Source organism: Artemia franciscana, chromosome 15 (genome assembly GCF_032884065.1).
Source record: "Artemia franciscana chromosome 15, ASM3288406v1, whole genome shotgun sequence".
NCBI classification, from domain to species: domain Eukaryota; kingdom Metazoa; phylum Arthropoda; class Branchiopoda; order Anostraca; family Artemiidae; genus Artemia; species Artemia franciscana.
Window position 1 is genome coordinate 3,057,960 of NC_088877.1, and position 19,235 is coordinate 3,077,194.

Below are 19,235 nucleotides of genomic sequence, written 5' to 3' on the forward strand. Positions count from 1 at the left end.
CTAGTAACCTTCAAGTTTTATCTCTCTCTACTCTTCTTTTTTCCTCCATCATCTCTTTATCTCTTTCCGTTTCTCGATGTAATACCTTAAATTAGGGTTTTTTTGTGTTTTGTTTTACTTTCCAAAACCACGCTGTCTTTCCATGACGAACAAATAAACGTTCAAACGTCTAATAAAAGAACTTATCCCCCTTTAAACTTTTATTTTTCTTTTCTCTTTCTTTCTTTCTTTTCGTGCTGAAGCTATCATTAATATTGACTTGAGATACTTGTAGAGCCTAAGGAAGAACTGCTTCCCAGCCGAACTCTACGAGGAGACATAAAACTATCATTACAATATTCACGTGGAGAATTTCAAGTAATGGTGATGCATGTCCGTGACTTAAATGGTGTAGGGAGCCAACAGGAAACTCCTCCGTCTTCATATGTCAAGGTGTACCTGTTGCCAGATCCTCAGAAACACACAAAGCGTAAAACGAGAGTTGTTAAACGTAACGCCAACCCTACATTCATGGAAATGGTATGTTTATGTGAGATTATTGTATTAACGTTATTTCTGCCGTATGAAAAAAAAAAACAAGACCCAAAATAGTGTGCATTGTTGTCAATAAAATTTGCACCTTCGTCCTAGCTATATTAAAATATTAAATATATACTACAATAATTGTACTATACAATGGCTCACACATAACCAAAATTGATATCTGTTTTTGTCTCTGTGGCTAATATGTCTACTGTAGGTAAACTATGCTTCACTGAAAAACTAGAAGTATTAAGATACAACAACAATTATACTATATTAAGACTATAACGTAATACGATAATTATTCCGTACAACTGCTCCAATATAACCAAATTGGTATCCGTTTTGTTTCATTTAGTTAGTATGTCTACAGTAGTGTGAAGATTATGTTTCATAACTTCAAACATGCTTAAAAACTGGCTTTGATAGCGGTCAAATACCGTTTCTAATATATTTTATCTACTGTGTTTTACTTATTTTGTCTCAAGTGCAGTGACAAATATTGATGAAACCCATCGTTTAAAAAAAACGCAATTAAATATAGCTTTCCTTAATACGAAGAAGTCCTTAAAGACCAATCTTTATGGTGGAACTCTACTGTCCTATTGCAATGAGGAGAGATTTAAAACATACCCCAAGAAAAACTTGGGTCTAATAAAAGGGAAGAAGGCAATTTGAATTTTATTAATCAAAATTTCAGTTATTATTAATTCTGAAAGCTTGTGTGAATAATTTATAAGACGACTTTGCCTTTCCATTTAATAACTACTACTACTTCTAACTTCTACTTCTATAACTACTACTTCTAAACTAAACCTACTACTTCTAAAAACTACTACTAATACAACTACTAAAGACGACTAATAACTACTACTTCTAAAGACTCATTGCAGCACCAAGCCGCCAGAAACCAACAGCTGTAGATCTTCCTCCTTCAGTTATGTCTGTCCGATTTTTCAGATTTTACTACCTCTCAACAGGTTATACCTTAGTTGGTATCTTTTTTCGTAACTTCTTCCCGGTCCGTTCGGGTAGGATCTTCTTTTTGTTGGACCCCAGTAGGATGTCCAAAAAGCACGATTTTGGGAATTTATTTGTCGATGAAACATGCCCTACCTATTTCCACCTTTCTTTCATTATAGCCCTGTGGAATGGGATTGAACCACGTTTTTCTTACAGTTTATTGTTTGAAATATGGTCATTCAAACGAGTACCTGAATCTGAGCAGTCAAAACGAATCAAAACGAGTCAAAATCCAAATAAAGTAAACTTGGATTTTTTATCTTATAGAAAGAGAGAGAGAGAGAGAGAGAGAGAGAGAGAGAGAGAGAGAGAGAGAGAGAGAGAGAGAGAGAGAGAGAGAGAGAGAGAGAGAGAGAGAGAGAGAGAGAGAGAGAGAGAGATCGGTAAATTTAAAAACTATCATAGCATAGCTAAATTCAGTTTTTTTTTTTTACAAAATCATACATTTAAACAAAAATCACACACTACAACTCAGCATTGAAAACTATACAGTCAAACGAGTCAAAGTCAAAATACAGTCAAACGGGTACCTAAATCTATACAGTCAAACGGGTACCTAAAATACAGTCAAATGAGTCAAGGTCAAAATACATTCAAACAAGTATAAATCTAATGCAGTTAAACGAGTACCTCAAATACAGTCAAACGAGTCAAAGTCAAAAAATAGTCAAACGAGTTTAAATCTAATACAGTCAAACTAGTACATAAAATACAGTCAAACTAGTACATAAAATACAGTCAAACGAGTCAAAGTCAAAATACATTCAAACGAGTCTAGATCTAATACAGTCAAACGAGTACCTAAAATACAGTCAAACAAGTCTAATTGTAATGCAGTCAAACGAGTACCTCAAATACAGTCAAACGAGTACCTAAAATACAGTCAAACGAGTCAAAGTCAAAATACATTTAAACGAGCCAAAATCTAATACAGGGATACGAGTCAATATCAAAATCCAGTCTAACGCGTCTAGATCTAATACAGTCAAACGAGTACCTAAAATACAGTCAAACAAGTCTAACTGTAATGCAGTCAAACGAGTACCTCAAATACAGTCAAACAAGTCTAAGTCTAATACTGTCAAACTAGTTCCTAAAATACAGTAAAACGAGTCAAAGTCAAACTACAGACAAACGAGTACTCAAAATACTGTCAAACGAGTCAAAGTCAAAATACAGTCAAACGAGTACCTAAATCTGTACAGCCAAACGAGTCAAAGTCAAAATACAGTCAAATGAGTTCCTAAATCTATACAGTCAAACGAGTACCTAAAGTACAGTCAAATGAGTCAAAGTCAAAATAGATTCGAACGAGTCTAAATCCAATAAAGTCAAGCGAGTACCTCAAATACAGTCAAAGTCAAAACACAGTCAAACTAGTCGAAGTCAAAATACAGTCAAACATTTACTCGAATCTATACAGTCAAACGAGTACCTAAAATACAGTCAAAAGAGTACAGTCAAAGATTACAGTATTCGTTTGACTGTATTTGACAGCAAATAAATGTAATTATTGAACTAATTAATAAAATTATTACTAATAATAGAATATTATTAATGTTAACATTTAATTTTTTTAAATGAAAATAATTACTGAAAAATTTCAGTGGCAGAGATGTATTATCTTCTTCTAAAAAAAAAATAATTGAAGAACTTCGAATTTACTCAAAATGAAAAGAAGGAGGAAACGTTAAGAATCGGAACTAGAATCCTAACTGGAAATTCTTTAGTGTCTGTTTCTTCCCTTTTTAATAAAATATATGAAAATATAAACGTAAAAAATTGCAATAAAGGTACAAAAATACCGCAAAATTTGGTGTGAACTTATTTACCTACAATTTATGTTTTACGAAACCTTAAATTTATGATTTTATGTTTTAAATTTACAGTGTCAACTTTTTTATCGTCTTAGTTTCAAGTATGTACAACTGTATGGGGTTGCAATATAAAATTTTTAATTTAAATAAAAATTTCCCTCGTGCTGTCATATTTACCTTAATTCTCAAAGGAAAAAAAAGGTTATCATAAATCAAGTACGGAATGAAAATTTCACTGGCAGAGGCAAAATGATATATCCTAAAAAAGGTAAAAAATTCTGAATAAGGCGCGTACCTTATCTTGGACCGTAGTTCCTCTTGTGCCCCTGCAGTCACCCAGGGTGGCATCTAGAAAGAGCCCTCAGCCCTTAGTTCATATATGTTGCTGCCCTCACACTTCCCACTAGGGTTGGCCTATTGATTGATTGACTGTGGTTAATATGTTTTGAAGCAATTTTCCATCAATCAATGGGGTTTATTATCAGTTCAAAAATAAATTACACATAACAACAATACTCAGTCCATTCCTGGACGCCAAGATCCTCCGTCACTACCTTTTAAACATAATACACAGCGTGGTCACTGCTCCTACTCTCAGAAACAACCACACCTCTCATTTATCCAACAAAACTAATTATCCTCCCGCCCTTTGCCCCAGGGGGAACCACCTCATCATCATACCAAAAAAAGGTTACTTTTATTATATCTATTCATATTTAGTATTTTTTATTGCAATAATTTTATTAACCATTACTAACTAGTCTTTTCCAATTCTAATAAAGGGTTTTTTACTCTTCTTTTAAATGACGCGAAGAGCTCCCTCCTCTCAGCTTTTCTGGGAACAGGTTCCGTGACCTTACACAAGTTAAATTTGGGACAAATCCGATCGTATAGTCGGGGAGAAGGGTATTTGCAGGTTTGATGATGATCGGATACTTACATTATGCTGGTCTGAGATTGACGAAATAATCTTTTAAATGCAGACAAGAGTTAACCAGCTAGAAACTTGAACAGAAAGGTCAAGTACGACAGATGATGCAGCGTGTCCATTGACAAATGCTCTTCATTTTTTCCAATTAATTTCAAAGATTTAATTTAATTTCGCTTATGAATCGAATTGAGCTTCTGCAGGTGAGATTTAAAAGTTGATTGCTAGATCATTAAAAGTACTGTAAATGGGGTTTGATAAGAGCGTTTTATAGCAGGACTAGTGTTTCCTGTGGCAAAGTGTTCTTTAGTTTATATTCCAAGATTCCGGGATATCTACAGCTCTACTGCTTGAGTGTGATGCAGAAATGACAGGTTCTCATCAAGCAAGACTCTCAGGCTAAATAAGTTTATTAAAAATAAACTGATTATGAATAAGTTTTTTTTGTTTATAATAAGTAAACTTATTATAGATCCCGTCTAGCATCTTCTTCGTCTCCTTCTATTGCGCTCTTAAAGACTGACTGCACCTCCTTGTCAATTTTCCAAAGTTTACATTTTCCTAATATCCCTACTTAACGTCACTAACTGTTTCTGAACTTCACTTACTGCTATCAGTAACCCAATTTAAAGTAAAATTATAAATAAATACAAAATGAATAAACTTCTTAAAATTTCTTAAAATACCGTAGTGCGGTCTTTTTTGTTGAAAAATCACCCTTTTGGTGTCTTGAATATAACAACAGAAAACAAACAAAGCGGTGCTGTAACTATAGATTTTAAAAAAGTGCGGTTTGCTCCTCCATCTCCTACCCCCCCCCCCCTCCCAAAAAAAATTAATTGAAAAAAAAACATATGAAGAGTCAGTTGGACTTCAAATAAACTATCACCCATCTGTTGCAGGATGTTCCTTTTCAATAAAATTTAAGTAATATTTGTATTGCTACTTTTTAAAATAAAAATTGTATTAAAGTATGAATAAAAGAGTTTAGACGCTTAATTAAGGATGTTCGAGTACGATAGGGGACATGATAAGAAAAGGAGGTCATCTAAGAAAATATTCTTTTTTTTTAATTTTAAGCTATATATCTCTTAAACTAGCAATCTTACGACAAGCTTACAGTTGTTGCTTACAAAAAAGGACAAGAAACTTATGTCATCGGATTCATTAGTCTCAGATCTATCTATTTGCCAAGCCAGAATCATGATATTACTTGGAATTTCTTTCAGGATTAAACTTTATTAAAGGATATAAATTTTCTTAAAAATAAGAAAATTGTCCTTTATTCGACAATTTCTTAAAAACTTTCAACTTTTTTTTTCATCTAAAAAAACCCTGTATACCAACTTTCAAAAATACTAGTCGATAAATGTATATAATTTAATTTCAGCTACGGTCTGATAGCAAAATTTACATCAAAGTGGTACGATTTTGAGGAAAACTGTACGATGGCAGAAAAAAATACCAAATTTTTCAAAGGAACATGAACCTTAATAATAAAGTTCTTTTTATTCGCTAAAAATTCGTGTAGATAAGAGCTTTAAAGAAAAACTAATAGGAAATAAGTTAGAAGAAGGAGAGGAAAGTCTGTGATCTATTTCTTTTTTGGTGTGTCTAAGTTCAGCCGTGCCTTTTTTTTCTGAATGATTAAACTTAGAGGAAGCTCTTCTGAAAAGGGAACAGTATATTTTAAGGATATTCTGTTTCAATACATATTCAGTATGATGTAGCATCATTCCGGGATAAAGTCTAAAATGCCTTTAGCTTCCTCTGAAGCTTGTTAGTTTGAAATCGTGATAGTCTTTGTGCATTAAAGCTCTTTATTTGGTTTTGCCTCTTAAAATTTTGTCCAGTAACTGCTTTTACCGTGCTTTCAAGCAATAAAATCTCTCTCTCTCTCTCTCTCTCTCTCTCTCTCTCTCTCTCTCTCTCTCTCTCTCTCTCTCTCTCTCTCTCTCTCTCTCTCTCTCTCTCTCTCTCTCTCTCTCTCTCTCTCTCTCTCTCTCTTTCTCTCTCTCTCTCCCTCCCTCTCTCCCTCTCTGTATTTTTTTATATTTCATTTTTCCTCTCTGTTAAGAATTAAGTGACGGCTTTATTATAACCAGCAACGGCTTGTACTGTGGTTTCAAGCAATTAATTCCGTCCTTCTTTCTCTCTCGCTCTCTCTCTTTCTCTCTGTCCTTCTCTCGCTCTCTATCTCCCCCCCCCCTTATATCTTTTTCTCTCTCTCTTAATGGTTAAGTGATTAAAATTCCTAACAAAAACTATCTAACGTACCAAAAACTTTGTTAAGGAGGTCGTTATGAAATATTAGGGCGTTGGTTGTTCACAAAAACGAAATTAGATCTAACAGATTTATAGACTGCATTTGTTTTTATAGATCGTTTACAGACTTCCATTACCGATTGTGCAAGAACGAATTTTACAAGTATCTGTATGGAATTATGATCGTGTTACTGAAAATGAATTTCTTGGTGCTGTTAATATTTCGCTGATGTCTGTCGACCTGAGCATAGAAACGGCTCAATGGTTCAGATTGACTAATAATTATAGGTAAGGAAGGTGTCTAAACAGGGAGTCTATCAAATTGTGATTCATATCCTAATTTTTTATTATTAATTGATGTGCCTATTTGTATTACCTCTTTATCATTGTAGTGTCTTCTGTAAAAAGAAAATAATATTTCTTCTTAGTAATATGTTCGAAATAAGTTCTAAGATTACTCATAATGATGAAAAATGAAAATTCGTTCGAATAAAAAGAGAATATTTTTGTATTTCAGTGGCTGAAAATTTTCTTCGTTTCAGTTTTCTTTCTGTCTAACATTTTTTGGTTTTTGGCTGTCATAGTCAAATTTTTGTGTATTTCATCTCAGAACAAGCTTCAATTGACTTGCAACAAATTTCCTTTTTTTTTCTCATTTTCGGCTATAATAGCTAAGTTTTTGTCACTTTATTTTAAATTTATTTCATCTCAGGAGCTAAAAATTTTCCCTTTTTAGTATTTTTTTTACGATTTTTTGGTTTTGGTTATCGTAGCTGAATTTTCGGGCATTTTTTCTTAGAAAATTTCATTTCAAGACCTGAAAATTTTTATTATTCGACTTTTCCTTGTATTCTTATGACTTTAATTGCTTAAAATATTTTTTTTAGTCAACAAGATTCGTAGTGGCTCACCAAAATGGTAAAAGCTTGGTTTAAAAACCGTTCGATAGGTTTTCGATAGGATATATATATATATATATATATATATATATATATATATATATATATATATATATATATATATATATATATATATATATATATATATATATATATATATATATATATATATATATATATATATATATATATAATATATATATATATATATATATATATATATATATATATATATATATATATATATATATATATATATATATATATATATATATATATATATATATATATATATATATATGTATATATATATATATATATTCTAGCAAGCAAGTATGATTAGAGACGTCAAGCAGAACGTAATACCTATTCTACTGTATCCTTATTTAGAAAAAGAAATAACTTTCTGAACACAATGTGGAGATTCTTTAATAGAAATTTTTTTTTTACGTCCTGTTGGCAACCTTGGCAGAATTGAATATATTATTCAGTTCAAGAAACAAAAAAAAAATGAATAGCAACAAAACAAAGTCAAGTGAATATGTACGAGCTTTACCAACGAAAAACAAAAAAAAAAGTTGCAAGATACACTCAAGAGGAAAGAGAAAATACATGCGGGAAAAACTGATAATATTGTACAGAGGGTTAATGAATCACTGGTTGAGGGTACTTAGTAACAAAGTAGCTGATTGAGAGCACTCAGGGTACGTAGTAGCAAAGTAAGGATGCGGATTGGTGATTATATATGGACAATTTAGGCTAAAGTTCTAGTTACTTTTCGCTATTTTGGAAAGGAATCAGGTTAGGAAAATGAAGCTTTCGGGTATGGTTCTACAGACTAAAGAATTTCCCAGTAAGGTATTTTGAAGTACCTACCTCCACTCCTTCTTCCTCTAGAAGGCAGTGACATTTAATGACCTTTATAATACTTTGATGACTTTCATAATACAAAGATTTGTATTATGAAAGTGAAACCCTTCAAAACATGCGTTCTGCTTAAATGAAGTACAAGAAAACTGTTTTCAACTTCACAGCTTTGCTCAATCCGAATTTCTGAGGTTTCAAAGATCTGCGAGTACATTTCCTAAATTTATAAAATTGGTACTTTTTTAGGAGGCAGTTCCTCCTTGATAGTCAGTCTTGAAGAAGTAAAGAACTATAATCTGTATATTAGGGTGACCGGATCTTATAGAGGAGGGAAAAATTCGGAATATTATACATGGTACTGTTGCATCTTATCAATGATAAAGAATTTATTTTCTAGATTTTTAAGTTAGAATTTTGGATATTCAGATTAAGGACATAATTTTTCTCTAAATCTTCGATCCCTCAAAACTCAAAAACTGCCGTTACAGACAAAATGACCTTCCTATTAAAACTTTCCCAGTAAACTGAGTCCATGTAGAAGATGGATTTTACTAAAGTTTCGAAGGTAAAAAAAATGGACTCTTTGCGGAAAGTTAGACTAGGAAAACGTTCCTGTCTGTCGTTCAGTAAGACTTGGGTTAGACTTAGCTTTATTGAGGAAGGGATCAAGACTTTTATTATTTTATTTTGAGACAGTGCTTCGCACTAGATTCGAATTTGTCGCTAAGCTCTGTCGGAAAACTTTTATATCCAAACCGAATAAGCGTATTCCAATTGAAAGTGCCAAGGATTTTTCCTTGGTTACGATCAGTTAGAAAACGAAGGAATATTTCTTGGAATTCTCAAAAGCACCAAAAAATTTATCTTAGTCGGGGGGATATCAATAGAATAGTGGGGAGCAGATTCAACATGTGGATGTTAAGCATGTTTGAAGTTTGATATATTCACTCTTGTGCTTAGAGCGTTGGCTTTATCATCAGTATAGGTAAGAACGTCAAAACTTCTGGTTTTGATATTGAATAACAAATACTAAGGGTTGAAAAGCCGTTGTTAAATTTCCCATTTATGAGGGAGTTCATATCCAAGATCATTAACCATAATAAGAAATAAAAGTAGTCCCAATAATGTTTTTACTAAATAGAGAGCGTGTAAAAATACATATACTTCTGTATTGTGATCGATTCGAAATGAAAGACATTTGGGTATTAACTACATAATCTTTGAATTCTAATATTGGGTTTAATAATACTGATAGAGTGAATGGATCTGTATAGTTCGTCGATAATATTCCTATTTGTGAGGGAACTCATGTCATTAACGATAAAAAGGAGCAAAATTTGTCCGAATAACGTCCAAAATCAAACAGTTCGTGGTAACGAACTATAGTAAGGAGCTACCCGGCTCAATAGTAAACGAAACTCTAAAAAAACGGAATTTTGATACTAAAAGATACATGAAAAGAATTGGATTTTCATGCTGATTTTAAATATTTCATCAAATTTAGTCTTTGTCATCAAAAGTTACGAGCCTGAGAAAATTTACCTTATTTTGGAAAATAGGGGGAAACACCCCTTAAAAGTCATAGAATCGTATTTTTTGCCAGAAGACAGATCACGGGTGCGTGTTTATTTGTTTGTTTGTTTTTTTTTGTTTTTTTTTTTTTTTTCCCAGGGGTCATCGTATCGACCAAATGGTCCTAGAATGTCGCAAGAGGGCTCATTCTAACGGAAATGAAAAGTTCTAGTGTCCTTTTTAAGTTAACAAAAAATGGAGGGCACCAAGGCCCCCTCCAACGCTCATTTTTTACCCAAAGTCAACGGATCAAAATTGTCAATGGATGACTTACTCCCCCATAGTCCTCGGGGGAGGGGCTGCAAGTTACAAACTTTGACCGTTGTTTCCCTACAGTAATGGTTATTGGGAAGTGTACAGACGTTTTCAGGGGGATTTTTTTGGTTGGGGGGGGGTTGAGAGGAGGGGGTATGTGGTAGGATCTTTTCTTGGAGGAATATGTCATGGGGGAATAGAAATTCAATGAAAAGGGCGCAGGATTTTCTAGCATTACTATAAAAAATAAACAATGAAAAAATAAACATGAAAAAGTTTTTTTTCAATTAAAAGTAAGGAGTAGCATTAAAACTTAAAACGAAACGAGGTCATTACGCACATGAGGGGTTCTTCTCCTCCTAAATACGTCGCTCTTTATGCTAAAGTATCTCTAGTAATTTCAACTATTTATTCTACGGCCTTTCTGATTCAGGGGTCATTCTTAAAGAATTGGGACAAAACTTAAGATTTAGTGTAAAGAGCGAGGTATTAACGAGGGGATAAACCCGCTCATATACATAATAAAAATGTAAGAACAGAAGTTTGTTCCTTAAGTTAATTCTTAAGTTACGTATATTTTTTACTAATAAAAACGTTCGTTAAAAATTTAAAGTTCTAGTTGCCTTTTTAAGTAATAGAAAAAGTGGAGGGCAATTAGTCCTCCTTCCCCACCCCTAATTTCTCAAAATCGTCTGACCAAAACTAAGAGAAAGCCATTTAGCCAAAAAAAGAATTAATATATAAATTTCATTTTAATAATTTATGTGCGGAGAGCCAAAATTAACATGCATTAATTCAAAAACTTTCAGAAATTAAATAAAAAAAACTAGTTTTTTTTAACTGAAAGTAAGGAGCGGCATTAAAACTTAAAACGAACAGAAATTATTCCGTGTATGAAAGGGGCTGTTACCTTCTCAACGCCCTGCTCTTTACGCTATTTTTTACTGTTTAATAAAGAAGAATTGAGAGAAAGGGTCAAAATTAAGCGTATAGAGCAGGGCGCTGAGAAGAGAACAGCCCCTTTCATACACGGAGTAATTTCTGTTCGTTTTAAGTTTTAATGTCGCTCCTTACTTTCAGTTAAAAAAACTAGTTTTTTTTTATTTAATAACAGAGAAGGAGTCAAAATATACATTTTTACATTAGGTTCAATTTGAAAGGAGGGAGATGACAATATTTGCAAAATAATCTTTAAGACCTAATTTCTGCCGTACCTTATAAGTGCGGTTAAAAGTTCCAAGGCTTTTCACTGGTCAGTCTAGGCAAGGTTAGCAAGATATTTGCCTTCTAAAGGACACTAAAGACAGTATTTGTATGCAATGCAAATTTTTACAATGTTAAAATTTTTACCAGTTACCAAATTTTACTATGTCAAAACTAGGCCTAATTTTAACCAGTCGGTCAAAAATCATTCTTAAAGCCTTGAAAGACTAGTATAGGTGTAACGTGGCCTACATTGGTGAAATCGGAATTTTTTCTCTCGGGTGTAATTAAATCTAGAATAACCGGGGTTCTAACTCCGACTGCCTTCTAAATCCAACAACCAAGTAATTTTCGAAGTTCAAATAAAGCTGTTTTCTAAAGCTTTGGAGATTCATCTCAAAAGGTTTTAATTGTGCTTATTAGGATATCCAAAAGACAAATACTTCAATTACGCGGGTTTTTGATTTTTTCACAAGATGGTGAAATCACAGGGAAAGGGGTATGGGTATAACGTTGCTGGGAGATAGATCAGAGCCACCCCTTCCTCCTAAATGCTTATATTTTTCTCCTGATTTCCTGTAGGTCTCATGTACTCCGTCTGTGTATTTATTGTTCAAATTTATAGCCCCCCCCCCCTTCCGGCCGCTGCATATGGTTGTGTGTAGGTGCGTGATTTTGAATAAACCGGTAAATAGTACCACTGAAGCTACCAACCAGACTATAAACCTTTGCCCTGGGTGTTTAAATTTTAGGGTGCAAATTTTCAAATAAATAATCTAACGTTTATAATCATTTTATAATTTTGAAAATTTATTCTTAGTAGAATAAAGTAGAGGCCGCAGTTGGCAGTAAGTAAAAGGTAATTGAATCCGAAATTTTGGTTTTCCCCAAATCTTTTTCAATGTAATGTGAGAACATTCAGATGAAATGAATGTAAAATTCTGTTTAAAGTTTGCCTGAAAATTTTCGGAAGACAGTTGGAGGGGCTAATTAAGATTTGGCCCTGGGCACAAGAGACAAGAGATGCCAGAACCGTAACTGAACGCACTCTATTCTCAACTCGCTGCATCTATTAACATTGGAATATTCAGCGCTATTATTATTCACCAATGTATCAACATGAAAAGTTTTTGAAACGTTTTGAAAAAATTAATCAAAATGAACAAAAATTATTGCTTTGTAGATTCTGAAAGATATATCTAAAAAAAGCTCGAATAGAATGACCCTTGGTACATCTAACGCTTTACTGAAAACTGAGCTTGCTTGAATTTTTTGAAGACTTGTGTTCAAATTTGAGATTTGGCCCTGGGCGAAAGAGACACCAGAACCGCAACTGAACCCACTTTATTTTCAAAGCTCGCTGCATTTGTTAACATTGGAATATTCAGCGCTATTATTATTCATCAATAATAGCAAAATGATTTATTTTTTTTTTAATTCATCAAAATGAACAAAAATTATTGCTTCGTAGATTCTGAAAAATATATCTAAAAAATAACTCGAATAAAATGACTCTCGATACAGCTAATTCTTTACTGAAAACTGAGCTTGCTTGAATTTTTTGAAGAATTGTGCTCAAATTTGAGATTGAAATTTGTCGATATTATAGCAACTGAACGACTATACGTTATTCCTGAACCTACCTTTTTTCTGCTTCTCTGTGTTTCTTTTTGTCTGTTTTTCAGTTTTTTGTGTTTCTATTCTGTTTCTTTTTTCTGTTTCTACGGGAACATCCTTTCTTTGTATCGGCTTTGAGTTTTCAATAGAGTACCAGTTTTTATAACTCTACACATATAGGGAAAGGTCAGGAGTCATTTATTCGAGCTTGTTTCGTAGATATATATTGCATAATCTGTGAAGCAGTAAGTTTTGTTCGTTTAAAGTTTCAACTTGGCTCTTAATTCTAATTAAATAAAAAAACAATTTTTTTAAACTGCAAGTAAGGAGCGACATTAGAAACTTAAAACGAACAGAAACTATTCCGTATATGAAAGGGGTTGTCTCCTCCTCAACGCCTCGCTCTTTATGCTAAAGTTTTACTCTTTCTCATAACTCTACTTTTTAAAACAATAAAAAAAATTCAGCGTAAAGAGCGAGGTGTTGAGGCTCATAACTTTTGATGGGTAAGATTGAGGCTTCTAACTTTTGATGGGTAAGATTAAACTTGACGGAACTTATATATTCAAAATCAGCATTAAAATTCAATTCTTTTGATGTAACTATTGGTATCAAAATCGGTTTGTTAGAGTTTCGGTTACTATTGAGCCGGGTCGCTCCTTACTCCAGTTCGTTACCACGAACTGTTTGATAAGAATTTGTTTTAATTATATATAATTAGATTAAACATATGTATGTCTGTAAAAGCTTACATTGTTAAAAAGATGGTTTGCCTAGTAAAAAAAAAAATTCGTGTCACAATTTTGCTTGATAAAAAATAATTAACATAATTTCTTTACTCAGTGTATGAGATATTGTATTTTTTTAAGAATCAGTTTTTTTTAATAAGTACTGTAATTATAATATTAAGTGCAAACATGCATTTTAAAACAAAATAAAAAAACAGCTGAAATGACTTTAATTATGCAATAAAATCTGTTGATTTTCGGATTCAAGGCATCGATTTACATAAAGATAACCTACTTAATAGCTTACCACAGAATCTTGTTGACTAGTAATATTAGCTTAAGAATATATGCTATTATCCTCTGTTGTAATAACTCTTATCAGAATTGCTTAATATTTAGTTAAGTGCTTCTTTCTTTTACGTAAATTTGTTGTTTTGCTTTTCTTCTCTTGAACGTTTCAAACTGGAAAGTAATTGTCAATAATTGAAACAGAAATATATAATTTATTTTCACTAGCCTGCTATTAATAAATTTTAGACCACCTCAATTATGATTAAAAAAAGGTATATATATATATATATATATATATATATATATATATATATATATATATATATATATATATATATATATATATATATATATATATATATATATATATATATATATATATATATATATATATATATATAATATTGAAGTATCATATTAACTCACTTGTCTCATCCTAGGTCATATTAATTGCTACTAATTAACAAGTTTTGTAATAAATATTTAAACAAAATAATTTGATAAAATAATTATTTAACAATAAAATATGAGCTAAGTATACAAAACCAACATAATGAACCTCTAAGGACTGATTCAAGCAAAAATTTGTATTTTCTAAGATTCGAACCATGGCTGTGGCCACGTTACCATGGCCACTGACTAGTGTTAATACAGCTGCGTTATCAAATATTGTGCTTGTTTTATGCTGTTTTTGCTTCCAATCATCGGTTTTATTTATACAAAGGTATCATACGAGAGAAGAATTTTGACATTTAATATTTCACTGTCATCGGAGGTTGGTATGCTAATAGAATTTGGAAGTAATCGAACATTCGGAATAGAGCCCGCAAGTTTAACTGAGTTGGGGAAAAATAGTTAATAATAAAATAAAGGAAAAAGAATGAATAAAACTTGATTAGTAGAAAAAGAGGAAGGGTGAAAACGAGAAAAAGAAAGAAAAACTCTAATAGTAAAATAGCACAAAATTTTCCTTGTAAAAAAGGTATTAAAACAAGAAAGAACTGCTTGCTTTATTGATACCACTGTAAACAACGCTTTGTATTTGGGTATACCCTGACGTGATTGTCCAGCATCAAGAAACACTAACAAAAACCCACACAATGTCCCAAAAACAGCCAAGGTTTGGCGATGAATTTGTTATTAAGACTAAATTTCTGGGGGGAAAAATGATTTTCAAAGAGAGCGAGGAGACTGAAAAATAATTAGAAAATAGGAAGTAGATTTGAACTTGAATGAATAGTGAATACAAATCAAATAGATTTAGAGAGCGACTTAGAGATTTAGAGATCTTCAAAGAGAGCGAGGAGACTGAAAAATAATTAGAAAATAGGAAGTAGATTTGAACTTTAGTGAACATAGAATACAAATCAAATAGATTTAGATTGCGATTTAGTGATTTAGAGATATTCAAAGAGAGTTAGGAGACTGAAAAATAATTAGAAAATAGGAAGTAGACTTGAATTTGAATGAACATAGAATACATATCAAATAGATTTAGAGAGCGATATATAGATTTAGAGATCTTGAAAGAGAGCGAGGAGACTGAAAGATACTTAGAAAATAGGAAGTATATTTGAACTTGAACGAAAATAATTGAATGAACCTGAATGAAAAATTTGAAATAAAAGAAAACTTGAAATGCCTGAACACAAATATTGAGTTCAACATGGTCAAGATCATACGGTTTAGGAGCTTGCTCTTAACGACATAGACGACATTAGTCTAAATATTAGTCTAAGTGTCTAAATTTCTGAAAAAAAAGATCTTCAAAGAGAGCGAGGAGACTGAGAGATAATTCGAAAACAGGAAGTAGATTTGAACTTGAAATAACATAGAATACAAATCAAATATATTTAAAAAGTCAACATTTCGAAAAATTCGAACTAAAATAAAAAATACGGTTTTGGAGCTTGTTCTTAACGACATTAACGACATTAGTCTAAATGTCTAAATTTCTGAAAGAAAAGATCTTCAAAGAGAGCGAGTAGACTGAAAGATAATTAAAAAAGAAGAAGTAGATTTGAACTTGAATGAACATAGAATACAAATCTAATAGATTTAGAGAAAGTAAAAATTTCAAAAAATTCGAAATAAAAGAAAAGTTGAAATGCCTGAATCCAAGTATTGAATTCAACATGGGCAAGATCATACGGTTTTGGAGCTTGCTCTTAATGACATTAACGAAATTAGTCTAAATATTAGTATAAACGTCTAAATTTCCGAAAAAAATAAGATTTTCAAAGAGAGTGAGGAGACTGCATGATAATTAGAAAATAGGAAGCAGATTTGAACTTGAATGAACATTGAATACAAATCTAACAGATTTAGAGAAAGTCAAAAATTCGAAATAAAAGAAAAGTTGAAAAGAATTTATTGGAATGAACTTCAAATAAAATTAGAGAATAAAGGTAAACATTTTTTCAGGATTTTATTTCAGAATCATCCATATTGTCAATGAATAACAAACTTTAAGAACAGGTCGCTGTTTAGTGTAGCTTTGCGGTTTTATTTTATAGATCGAATTCTTATCAATAAATCCTTATGGATTAGCACCAGGGGTTGATAAAATAATTCATAGTAAAGTGCCCTACAAAATGTTCGAACAATTTGTCAACTCTGATGAAGAAAGTTAAAAAAAAGTTACAATATCTTTTATTCAAAATAAATTTCTTAAATTTATTTCAACTCTGATGAAGAAAGTTAAAAAAAAGTTACAATATCTTTTATTCAAAATAAATTTAAGAAAACAACATACAGAATGTTTTTTCCAAACAATTTTGTGTATACTTTCCCCAAGATCCTCAGTTCAAAATTTAAATTTCAGTGAATTTCATTAATAAAGAAGTCCCAAGGACTCTTGGCCCCTGGCTTTTATTTTTGTTGTTCGTGGTAGGATGGACCCATAATTCTCTGGATCGATGCTCAGTCCTCAAAGGTCCATTGCCTCCACACACACCTAAAAAAGGGAAAAAAACTAATGGCTCTAACCTTTGGCTTGGGTTGTAACTTTTTGTGATTATGTTTTATTAATGAATCTTTTAGGCTCATTTTCTGGTTAGCAAAACGATATTCCGTAAGAAAGATTAAAATTGAGGAAAACAATGTCAATTCGAGCTCAATGGAGGTATACTACCAACCTTTACGATTTTTGGCAATGTTAAGTGATAGCAAAGAGATATTAAATAATAATAGTCACTATAAGAGTAGGATTAGTACTGTCGGAAATGTTAAAGTACCAATGACATCAAAATGAAGCTTTTTTTGCCCTTTGGGCCCTTCTTAGCAAGAATGTACTCAGGATTTTTTTTGGGGTGAGGGTTCAAAAAAACTCCTAAAACGCTTCGAAATTTGTTTATATTCATTTTTAATACGCTTTTATACGAGCTGGACAAATATTTTTTTTGATGGGGGGAGGTCAAACTCCTTAACCTCCTCCTCCCTGGGTATAGCCTTGATTCTTAGGAATATTCAAACCTAAAATTTGTGATTTTGTTTTAGTTTGGTTTTATTTTCTACAAAATTTTGAAGTTTTTAGGGCAAACACCAAGCACATTGACCTGTTTTGTGCCATATTATTTTAGCTTATCTTCTGATGATTTATTTTAGCTTATTTTCTGATGATTTTTTGCACACGATTTTCTCTTCTTTTTTTCTTTTTTTTTATTGGTGCCCCAAAAACTACGTTACTGAACATGAATTTGTTTTTCATAAAAACTGCATTCCCAATTCTTTCTTTGTTTTTAATATAAATATGGTTGTTTAAGTTTCCAGGTTAGGTCCAATGCTGCTTTCTATGGGTATAGTGAGAAAAAGGTTGAGATGGCTAGGGCATATTCTGTTGATGAAGGATGACGGATTGCAGATGGGATAGGAGTATGTCGTTGAGAAACATTTGAGGGAAAGGGGAACTTACCGGGAGGGTACAAAGAGACCTTGAATAGATTTGGATGGAGGAGGAGTGTGCCTAGCCGTGTTGGCCTCGGGCGGCTTGGTGCTACGGTGAGTTGCTAGTAATATTAGTAGTAAGTTTCTACTTAATCAATCCAAACAATCAGATATCAATATCACCGTCCTTGGTAATTTAAGGTGTTTTTATGGATAGTTGTGGCTGAGGTATACGGCAAGAAAGCTGCCAAGCCTATAGTTAGTAGACAAAAGTTGAAACCTTATTTTGAGATTCTTTGTAAGCTTACCTCGATAATTAGTAATCTCTGTGATCGTTTGTTTGGGGAGTAACCTAAAAAGCTGATAGCACCTAGATTTATATAAAATTTGGTAAACAGAAATTTGTTAAACTTACTCCAGGATTTGTGGAACTGAAACCAGAAGAATTAATTTAAACGAATAAATTAATCCTAATAATTGATAGAATCTGTGTTAATATTGATGATTATAAGTGAGATGATATTTTGGACATATGTCCTTTGCCGTCTAGGCACTGGCAAGTTTATAAGTTTCAAAGCTTGAGGAATCTCCGTGCTACCATTTGATGTGGTCGGAAGGGAGAAGAAAGGGTGTTTAAATTTAAGATATATATATATATATATATATATATATATATATATATATATATATATATATATATATATATATATATATATATATATATATATATATATATATATATATATATATATATATATATATCTTAAATATCCTTCATGGAGTTCAATTTTTTTAAATACCCTGTCAAGATTCTAAGTTGTTGTTTTCTTATAAAGGATCTACTGGAATTAGCTAATTTGCTAAGATCACTCCGCTTTCCATCCAATAACGTAAGCACTGCAGCAATATACCCCACCCACTTACTATGAATTTTATTTGCTCTTTGTAGCACTACGATGTAATTGTATATGATTTTCTACCCTCACTAAATTGGAAAAGTTTTTTTTTTCTTTTCGCTAGATCGGACAGGGGACTATAAGTTTTTCAAATGAAAACTGCCAAGGGGGCGCTCTGGAAATTCGAGTTTTATAGGAAATTAAGGCGATATTCTGTGGTTATTCTAGAATATTTTTTTAAGGAAGAGGTTTGTTACCTAAAGAGGCAGTTCTTGCTGGTCAAAAGGAAGGAATTTTTTAACCTTTATCCGAAACAGAAGTGAATTAAATATTGCTACTACTACTACTAACAACTCACTGCAGTAGTAAGCCGCCTAGGGCTAACACAGCTGTGCGATCACTTCCTTCGCCCTAATCCATTCAGAGGATTAATCTTTGTCCCATGAACTTTCCTTTAAATCTCTCCT

The 19,235-nt window shown here is 32.1% G+C and overlaps 2 protein-coding genes across 2 annotated transcripts in view; both read left to right on the forward strand.

Annotated features, from left to right (window-relative positions):
* Window positions 1-19,235, forward strand: part of LOC136036708 (phosphatidylinositol 4-phosphate 3-kinase C2 domain-containing subunit alpha-like) — a 144,048-nt gene that overhangs the window by 122,685 nt on the left and 2,128 nt on the right. The window contains exons 21-22 of the mRNA XM_065719037.1: window positions 275-519; window positions 6,671-6,843. Coding sequence (XP_065575109.1) covers window positions 275-519; window positions 6,671-6,843 — 418 coding nt within the window. The remainder of the gene's footprint in view (window positions 1-274; window positions 520-6,670; window positions 6,844-19,235) is intronic.
* The window catches only part of LOC136036707 (zinc finger protein with KRAB and SCAN domains 1-like), a 264,716-nt gene that overhangs the window by 90,712 nt on the left and 154,769 nt on the right, over window positions 1-19,235 (forward strand). The window lies entirely within an intron of this gene.